The following is a 10534-nucleotide window of genomic DNA, read 5'->3' as shown; positions in this document are numbered from 1 at the left end:
GTGATTTATTTCGAAAATATCTTGAATTACATATACTTACATTGATACTTCCTATTGAACAAACAAATTGGTAATTATTAAATATAGGTAAAACTCAGCATAATAATACGATTTCTACAATAGACACAATTTCCAAGAAATTCGCAAATGTGCGCTCGAGTGTCGAAAGGGGTGAGCTTGGTGCGCGCGCGCGTGTTGTGTACAAAATCAAACGATTTAGATATTTTGTAATCATTTACCACCCAACGTTCAGAGTGCTCGGACGTGCTGTGCTTGTAATTTTCCGGTAAATTCGAGTTTCCATAAGTTTTACAATGACGGGTAACTGGAATGTGAGTATTTTATATTATCAGTTTCATTACTTAAATATTTTTTTGTGTTTTTGTTGCTCGACCTATTTAAGTTACATTGGTCTGCAAAACTAAGTACTACGTACACTTTTAATTTTTTTCTTCTAAACTGTAGAAGTTAGAGAATTAAAAATGTTTTTAAGATAATTTTACTATTTTCTTTTAACTATAAACTATACATTTCGAGTCCTCTTTATTTCGAAGGTTTATCTTGTGTACTTACTTAAAAAGTCATTACGTATAATTTTAAAAGTGTAGTAAGTACCTACTTACTGTTTGGCAGACCAGTGTATTTTAGTCGCTTGATTAGGTATTTCCTAGGGTTAAAATAAGTGACTATTAATTTATTTTTTTCAGCAACGTGCTTGTCCATCCAGGAAGCGTACAAGAAGTACAAGTGACGGTCACGGGAAACATACCCAGGTGAGTTATTTAAGTATTTTCTGTTCAATTGATTTTCGTTACATTTTGATACTAGATTTTTTTTATTTATTTGGCATAACAAATGTTTATCTTACCGGACATATTGTAAAATCAGAAGGACGAAATGTGCTTTTTAACATGGTGGAGTCAGGTCAGAATGGTTACAAGGACCACATTGAAGTGATTCATCTTAAAAATAAATTTTGCTATTTGACATTTTTCGTTACATAGCGCACTTACGTTTTCATGCGCTAAATATAAAATTGCAATATTGCTTTTTAGATGAATTGCTTCGATAAGGCATTTTTCAATCGCCTATATACACATATAAATAAGGAATGTGCCGATTACGTGACACGTCCATCACGAGCTTGCTAAGACTTTGTATCAATAGTGGCAACTTGTCTTCTGATTATTAAGGAAGAATATTTAATAATAATGTGTGTTTTTGTGTAGGAGCGTCATCATCGTCGCCCCAGGAACACTCGGGAGCGAGATCGCGACCAAGCCGCTTTGGCGCTGGCGGACCTCGCCGTCGCCACCGGCTGTGAGCCCACGGTATGTATATTAAAGTTCCTTAATTGTGATATATTTTCCAAGCCCTATAATAAAATTATTGCACGTAGACCTTACTATATGCATGGATAGTGGTCTGCATTTTTTTTTTTTTTCAAATTATTCCTTCTGGTACTCTGATCCTAACGCCGTAAGGCTTATAAAGATCATTTGACATAACTTTTGCCCATTTATTGATTCCAGCTAACTATTCTATTTATACTATCTAACCCTTTAATTTTGTTACAGACGTCGCAAGTGGACATTCTGACTTCAGCGGTCGACGTCATCCACACTTTACAAGGAAGTGAAGCATCTGCCACTGAGGAGATTGAAGAGTTGTTACTGCGGAATAAATTGTTGAAGATGCAAAGTAAGTTAACTACTTATTATTGGACATTTCTCTTTTTTAATCTTTGTGTTCCTATTTGTGTGTGCAATAAAGTAATTTTTTGTATTACTTTTTAACTATCTACCTAAGTAGGATATCCGATATTATCCAATACCTATTTTATAAAAATCAAATGCATTATTTTGATATTCTTCTGTCAATAAAGTCAAGTGTAGATTCAATCGTTTACTTTTTTTTTTTTTTTTACTATGAGCAGATTTTTTATGAGCGAAGTTTCGGGTAGAGTGTGTACCTCGGCGACAACAGCCACTCATTCTTCTGAATGCTGTAGACATATCTTTTCTTTTAAATCGTTTCCTATAAGTAAGTTTGATTGGTTAGCTGGATTGCCAATTCATTAGGATAATTTTTCGGCCTCGCATAAAATCGTGTAATAAAAATTACTTTTTAACTTTCAATTAATTTTATAATTAATGTTACAGTGGCAGCTATGAGACAACGACTGGCGGAATATCGAGAGGCATCGTCACTTGAATCCAATGAGCCTGCAGCAGAGTCCAATGAAGATCCATCTGGAGCTACACACGTGTGCGATGACACCTGCAGGAGAGCACATTATGAGAGTACGTAGTTTCGAACTCTCTTTTTTATTATGAGTACAAATAAGTTACATACCGTTTCCCGTTTTTCAAGACGATTTTGTCCCGCCATTCGGAAAAGCAACATACACACACATATTCCATCATCATCATTTTTATTAATTACTTATATACTTATTTCAACCTCCGTGTTCTAGTGGTTTGACAGTTAGGCTCACGATCTGAAGGTCTGGGTTCGATTCCCGATAGGGACATTGTCGAAGTCACTTTAAGAGACTGTCCTTTGTTTGGTAAGGACTTTTCAGGCTTGAATCACCTGATTGTCTGAAAAAGGAATTTGATTCCGTGCTTCGGAGGGCACGTTAGGCGCTGTGGAGCAGCGTGTTGGAGTATGCTCCATACCCATATAGGCTGTTTATGATGATGATACTTATTTAGTGTCTAAACCTTACAGTACCATAATTTACTTATATTTCATGAACTAACATTTTTAAAGGATTTTTTGTTTTTATATCACTCATCTGTGGTGCGGGTTCAAATCCCGTCCGAGTCAGACATTTTTTGATTTAATTTTCTCTTTGTATACTATGTATTTTTAAAAGGTCACAGTTAAATATTGATAATTTCATAAAATATCACTAACGAGATTTTTATTTTATTTCAGATTCAATATGTATGGCGGGATGTCAGCCTTCCAAGCCAAACAGACCACCAAATTTTTGAAAACTGGCGTCAACAGGCATTGTTAGACCATGACTATTGCTAGTCATGTGGGAACTGCCTCTGCTACTTCGATCACTATTGAATCAGGTATGTTATCTTTTTACATTTTGATTTATATCTTATTCAGACTCTTTTGAAAAACTATGAGGCCTTATGAGTTTTATCTGCTATTCAATTATTCTATGCAACGTCAACTTTCATTCCATATTTGATTTGAAACAATGGAATATAAAATAATTTACTTATTTTTTTGATTTACAGGTACCTACTGCGTCCGATGAAAATCTCTCAATTTATGACGTCACCTCAGATCGGGTTACTTGTTATGAATTAGGTTTGAATTTGACTGAAATTAGTTATTTTTTGAAAAGATAATTAAGCTAGCCTGTATTTTTGTTAAAAACTTACTTATTGTGTAACGAGTTGTTAAAATGTAAACGTCAAGCAATGTTATTTATGGAAGTAGTTCTTTTTTTAATAGTTTGAATTGTATTAATTTTAATCTGGTTAATATGATTTTATACCTAGAACAAACTCTGTCGAATTTTATTATGCAATTAATTTTAAAAATGTAAACGCAAATCACTGTTATAGATTTAATACTTACTTAGTTAAGTTTTTAATACTTGAATAAACCATTGCATTAAAATAACTGAAGTATTTTCTTTATAAGTACTGAAGTAAATACCTACCTACCCAATTATTACAAAAATGAAAATTTAATTAAAATAAACTTTATTGCGCCAAAATAATAGATAAAAATACCAAAAGATACTTTACTAAGTACATGGCAAATGGCGGTCTTATCGCGGGCTTGAAAAATATGCTGATACAATGATTTTAGCCCATTTTTAAGGCCATTATGTTTATTATACTTACCTACTAAGTAAGTCCCTATGTTGAATTGTTACTTATAACCTCTAGGTGACTTAAGCGGAAATTAGCTAGTTAGAAATTTTACACAGTAACTACAGTAACAGTATCTACTTAATAATATCACAATGGGTAAAAATTTAATACTTTACTAAACAGTAGGTAAACCAAGTCAAGAAATCTATTTTCACTGTTCCAGTAAATTCGGGTATTCGATACAAACTGGCTGGCGTACAAATTGCAAAATGTGCTCGGGATGGGTAAATAAAGTAATCAAAAACAGACTGCAGCGGCCAGATAGCTGAGCGCAGCGCAAACAACGGTGCAGTAAACAAAGAAAAACGCAGCGTTAGCATAGAAATCAGGCCGATCGCAGCGGACGCTGTAAATACTCAATACTTACCGCCCGCCCACGTTGAAAGCGGTCGCGGGCGTGATCGCGGACACGAGAGCCGGCTGGGCGAGGCCGCGAGAGATCAACGGCGCATGGGCGCGAGCAAGCGCGAAAATCAATCTAAGCTCTAGCATAGAATAAAGAATAATACTTATTTTTAAATAACAGTCTCAGTCAGTGCGTTTCTACAGTATTTATACTGTACTTACCTACTGGTAGTTACAGTCACTATGGTCCTGTGGTACACCAGCTTGCTTCTCAAAAGGGAACGCCGGTTCGAACCACGGACCGGACTTGCACAAATGAGTTATTAATGTATCTAAGTGTAGTTGATTAACACAGTTGACCATTATAGACGGCGATACAGCTCACCGCCTATCACGTTAGTCTAACGTTAGTCTAACAGAAACCTCGGTGAGATGAACTATCATCTTGCGATAGATGTACCTCTGACTACCTCAACTGGGATAAAATTGTGAGCTTGTTATGTTACCTACTTACTGGATAGAACGGTACCTCCCTTCCCCGCACCAATTCGTATCGGGCGCCAAGCTGGATTTACTTCACCCCCTTTTTGTCTTACTTTAGTCTAAATGGCCGTAAGCCGTTACGGATTAAGGAGGAGCGAGTGCACACTGACTCGCTCGTACCTACACGTACTTACGCGACACACAGTAAAAATGTAATTTTTGTACGGACTGTCCGTGGCGTGGCTCTAGGTAGGAGACGACAGCGGAAGCAGATTTTTATTGGTACATACTGATAGTTTGCGCGCTTTCTCACAGAAAGCTATATGTATATCATCGCAGAGTGATTTCGTACTAACTCTGTTTGTTCCAAGACCCGTAACGCGCGGTGCGGTGTTGCCTTTTGTGTGCTAAAGGCACGCAGCTTTATTATTTTTCTTATTTAAGTATCTTATTCTCGCTATTTCTAGTTGTAACTCGCACAACAAATTTTCGCACAAAATCGAAGGCAGGCACGGTGGTAAACATAAACGCATGTTAGGGTTTTTCCGCCCGCACGCTCACTTACATTGTGAATGAGGCCTTACATACTATGAATGTATAAGGGACTATATACCTACCCAGAACGAGATAAATACGCTTTACTGGCGTTATGCAGTATAATCAGATGAGGATCTGGATCTGTTAATGGGTCTGAGATTGCAATAATTTGTCAGTGAGGCTATTGAACGTGTTACAGATCGCTGATAGCTGTGGTTTGCTGTACCGATGCTGAACTGAGCTGTTATTTATTATTAAATACGCAATTATTTTTATTAACAAGCAGAATAGTACTCCTTGGTGGATTATAGTGGGTTTATTCTACCAAGGAGGCTCAAAAATACGTTGATACAGATATTTGGGCATAAGTAATTTAAACATGTTGCGTCCGGTACATTTTTAGTCTGTGTTTTTATAAAGAAAAAAGTAGATTCTCTGTTATTTTTCCGTAGTTTCCTAAGTAAAAGGCTTTTCGGCGGGAAACGGGAACGGGACAGTTGCTTTCTTCATTGGGTAATCTAAATAATTAATACCAAGTGGTGTTTTGTGGTTAATGATCGCATTAAGTTAGTCGGAAGACATTTTTTTTTCTTTTTTTTTTTTTTTTTTTTTGCCCTGGCAACCCTACGGTTAAGTTGTAAACAAATTAGCTCTCGTAGTTTTTAATTATTTAAATTAATTTATCGTATATAAATTCATAAAAAACCAATTTCGTCATAATATTCTTATCATATTTTAACAATATTGTATAAATTTGTGTGGTTATAAGTGCTAAAAGGCGTTTAAATTGTGATAAGTGTCTTTGTGTCAGTTAAACCGTTACAAACTCAAAAGTGCGTAATCTTTTCGGAATCTATAGTGCATTTTAAATACTTATTAAAGAATAACGATTATCAAAATTGTAAGTAACTACCACTCTTTCTTTGGTGGCTTCTCACTGACACGTTTTCTTTTCTTTTTGTTGCCTCTAAAACACTATGAGTACTATGTCTTCTATGACTACTCGCAGTGTGGCAGCTCGTAAGCTAGAAGATCAATTAAAGCTGACTTTACTAGAACTTAAGAATTCTAAAGCGTTTTGTGAGCAGCTACTATCAGAGAGAGAGGATAGCGAGAAGGAGGTATTAGTCATACTAGAACAAAATAAACAATTAAAGAGTGAGATGGCGGCTTTACATCAGCGTTTAAATGATGTGGAAGACCAAAATGACCAGCTACAAAGAACGGTGCATGTGTTTGACCGGAGCTGCGATGAGTTTGAGACCGCCCTCAAGCGCACCGTTGTTCTGGAACGCGAGCTGCGCGACGCGCATAAACAAATATCGGACTTTGAACTCGCGGACAGTACTTCTAAAACGTCTCGGACACAATCGCTGTTTGACGAGCTGATCACAGACTCACCTGACTTGGTCCCTGCCGCCACCCCATCTCACGAGGTGTTGTGTTCAAAGAGTAACCTCACTTGTGACTCACCACAAGCATCAACTTCACACCACCACTTGTTTAATACGGGGCAACATCTATTGAACGAAATTAATACTTGTACCGTAACGTTAGAAAACCAAACAAAAAAATATGAGTGTGAAATTGATCAGCTCCAGGCACAGATAAAAAAACTGACAAAATCCTTAGAAAATATGACACTGGACTACGAAGTAGCTCAGAAAACTATTCGAAAGCACGAGCTGGCCGCTGATAAGTTAGTGAATTTGAGTTTTCACAACGCGGAACGCTTCGATTCACTAATTAATCGTCAGTATAGTTGCAATCATTCATCCTCGCAGACTGAGCGGCCTGCTCGTGTTTCCGAGTCCTCCCCGCTGTCCGCGCCCGCGCCGGCCCATCAGCTGGTACCGGCGGCGCAGGACTTGCTCCTCACACCAATTGTTAATGACAATAATACGTCCTTCTCGTCGGCGACCGGGCAGGCGGCGCCCGCGCCGGTAAACAAAGCGCAAAATATTATTATGTTTAGTGACGAAATTGGCAAAACAATGGGTTTACAACTTAGCCATTTCTTGAGGCGGGCAGTAATTAATAATTGTATGCCGGGTGCCTCCTATTTAGACATTTTAAAAAGAATAATTTCTTATAAATTCTCGAAAAATAGTACAATCATAATCTTGGCCGGTAGGAGAGGTAACGCGAACAAAGAACTACTTTCCCATTATATTTCCTTACTTAACAGCCTACCGAATGTAGAACAAGTGATTTTGTTTGCATTGCCTTTCAGCCAAAGTCAGCTTAATTCCGAAAATAAGTTTAGGCATGATCTAAACCTGACATTGCATACTTTAGTATGCGATTATTATAATAAATTTCAGTTCATTGATACGAATTCCTATGTTAGGAATTTTTATTTGACCAAAGGTAGATATTACTATCTATCTAACTTTTACAAAAGACAAATAGCGAAGTCGCTATCCTTTTTTTTTACATTAGAATCAGCCAATTCGTTGGCTTTTAACGCGTCTGCTCCTATTGAGCAGCCTATTTTTATTTCTGACATTTGTAATTTAAATTAAATTTAATGACAACAGAGAAAAACTTTGGCTGTAGTAAGTTAAATGAGGACATATTAAATATAAAATGCAATAAGAAAAATACAAATGTAATCAACCTGGTACACCAAAACATACAAGGAATATTGGGCAAGGAACTTGAAATTGAACTTTTTTTAAACAGTAATTGTGTTGATATTATGTGCGTAACTGAACATTGGCTAAAAAAACATGAGTTCGTTTGCTTCAATAATCACCAGGTTGCCAGCTCGTACAGCAGGGAGACGGCTATCCGTGGCGGTTCATTAATATTAGTACGTAATTGTTTAAAATATAAGGAACGAACGGATATTGTAAGTCTCTCAGTTGAGCGAACTGTTGAGCTAGCCTGTATTGAACTCAGCCGGCTTATTGTATTGAGCGTATACAGACCCCCCGCTTCATCTTATGATCTATTTGAGAAAGTTATTGATGAAGCTTTATGCAAATTATGTAATAAAAGCAAACATGTTATCGTCTGCGGTGATTTTAATATTGATATTCTGGAAAATTGCTCATTAAGTACTACATTCAAATCTTTATTTCTGTGTTATAATCTTGTAAATCTTTTTTCAGAACCAACCCGAATCACGTCACAGTCCGCGAAATGTATCGATAATATTTTTAGTAACTTAGAACCTTGTGATAAATTAATAATTAATAAATTAAAGTCAGATCACTGTGGTCAACAAATATCTTTCAACTTATTTGTTGACCGCTCACTGAAAAAGGATGTTACATGCAATCCCATATCAAGTAGTCGTTTAGAACAATTCAAAGATAATATGTCAAACAAATTACCAGAACTTCCTTACTGTGATGACCCAAATTTGTTATATAACTCCCTATTTAATCTAACAAAATCGGAATTTAATAAAGTATTTAAGGCAAAAACAATTAAGAAAGCAGACACACCAATTTTTAGTGACTGGGCGACGGTAGGAATTTATAAGAGTAGAAACAGGTTGTATGAACTTTACGAAGAAAGAACATACAATCATAGCGTAGCTTTTCACGACTATGTAAAACAGTATTCAAAAGTTTTCAAACGTGTTTGCGTTACCGCGAAGGCAATGTTTGTTAGCAGTAAAATTAAAGGTAGCTCAGATATTATTAAAATGACTTGGAAAGTTATTAATAGCGAAACTGGGAAAGTCAAAGCACGCGATCTCGAGTATCAATTACAAATTGACGGTAAACTACTCACAAATGATAAGCAAGTTGCTGAAGCTTTTGAAAAATTCTTTACTGACATTCCATTTTCGACTACCAAGGACTTGAAGTCATCTCCTGCACTCGCTCAATCACTTGTAAGGGAGCACATAGATACGTCCAAAGTAGATAAACTAACATTTACACACGTGAGTCCTAGGGACGTCTTAAGAGCTTTTAAATCTTTAGAAATCAAAAAGACTGCAGATCTTCATGGTCTCTCTGTTAAAGTCATTAACTCCGTGATTGATTGCATAGCTCCCTATCTATCATGTATATTTAATAAATGTGTAGACAATGGTGTGTTTCCAGATTTAATGAAGCACAGTAAAGTCATTCCATTGTTTAAAGCTGGTAGTACTTCTGACCCTACTAATTTTAGACCAATATCTATACTACCCACGCTTAGTAAAATATTTGAAAAAATTTTATTACTGCAATTACTTCAACATTTCAATTTAAACAATTTAATGTCTAATAAACAATTTGGTTTCACAAAGGGTCGCTCAACAACCGATGCTGGTGTTGAGTTAATAAATCATGTTTTTCAGGCTTGGGAGGAGTCCAAAGATGCTATTGGTGTCTTTTGCGACCTTTCCAAAGCCTTCGATTGCGTTTGTCATGATATCTTGATCGCGAAACTTCGTCACTATGGAATAACTGATAATGCCATCGCTCTTTTGGAGTCATACCTTAGTGGCCGCGTTCAGAGGGTTGATGTGCATGGCTGCAGATCGTGTGGATCTAACGTCACTATAGGCGTCCCGCAGGGCTCAATTCTAGGTCCATTTCTATTCCTAGTTTACATAAACGACCTACCTAGTCTTGTAAAACATGAGGTGGTGCTGTTTGCAGATGATACCTCCTTACTTTTTAAAGTAAAGAGACGACAAGATTCCTTTGACGATGTAAACAACGCCATTTCAGAGGTAGTGGATTGGTTTACTGTAAACAACCTGCTACTTAATGAAAATAAAACAAAATATGTTTATTTTACGTTATCGAATGTTAGTAGGCCCCTCGATTCTATTATTGTAAAAAATAAGGAATTGGACCTCACGGATACTGCTGTATTTTTGGGAATTACTTTGGACGCTAAGTTGCAATGGAGTCCTCATATTGATAAGTTGTCCAAAAGGCTCAGCTCAGCAGCATTCGCGGTCAAAAAAATTCGTTTAATAACCGATGTAGAAACCGCGCGATTAGTTTATTTTGCCTACTTCCACAGTCTAATGTCGTACGGCATCTTGCTGTGGGGTCATGCTGCAGATATGAACAGCATTTTTGTTCTGCAAAAGCGAGCCATTCGGGCGATTTACAAATTGGGACCCAAGATGTCACTTAGAAATAAATTTAAAGAAATTAATATTTTAACTTTGGCATCACAATATATCTTTGAAAACCTAATATATGTAAAAAAACATATAGGATTATTTGCAAAAAATAGCGATCGGCACATTGTTAATACCAGGAATAAAAATAAACTTGCTTTACAAGTCAGTCGAT

The 10534-nt window shown here is 36.5% G+C and overlaps 1 protein-coding gene across 1 annotated transcript; it reads left to right on the top strand.

Annotated features, from left to right (window-relative positions):
• The first annotated feature begins 261 nt into the window (after positions 1 to 261).
• LOC126374933 (uncharacterized) lies at positions 262 to 3574 on the top strand. Its single transcript, XM_050021717.1, has 7 exons — positions 262 to 332; positions 708 to 773; positions 1230 to 1331; positions 1578 to 1701; positions 2163 to 2303; positions 2944 to 3089; positions 3264 to 3574. Exons 1-6 carry the CDS (start codon positions 315 to 317, stop codon positions 3000 to 3002), a joined length of 510 nt encoding a protein of 169 aa, XP_049877674.1. The 5' UTR covers positions 262 to 314; the 3' UTR covers positions 3003 to 3089; positions 3264 to 3574.
• Positions 3575 to 10534: the final 6960 nt, after the last annotated feature.

Source organism: Pectinophora gossypiella, chromosome 18 (assembly GCF_024362695.1).
Source record: "Pectinophora gossypiella chromosome 18, ilPecGoss1.1, whole genome shotgun sequence".
NCBI lineage: Eukaryota > Metazoa > Arthropoda > Insecta > Lepidoptera > Gelechiidae > Pectinophora > Pectinophora gossypiella.
Note: the sequence above shows the minus strand (reverse complement) of the source record. Positions and strands in the feature narration are given on the sequence as shown.

Bases quoted from the DNA above. Each gene is read 5' to 3' on its own strand.
- LOC126374933 (XM_050021717.1), top strand. The intron at 1,332-1,577 runs GTATGTATATTA...ATTTTGTTACAG, and splicing joins CCACCGGCTGTGAGCCCACG to ACGTCGCAAGTGGACATTCT. The intron at 1,702-2,162 runs GTAAGTTAACTA...TTAATGTTACAG, and splicing joins TAAATTGTTGAAGATGCAAA to TGGCAGCTATGAGACAACGA.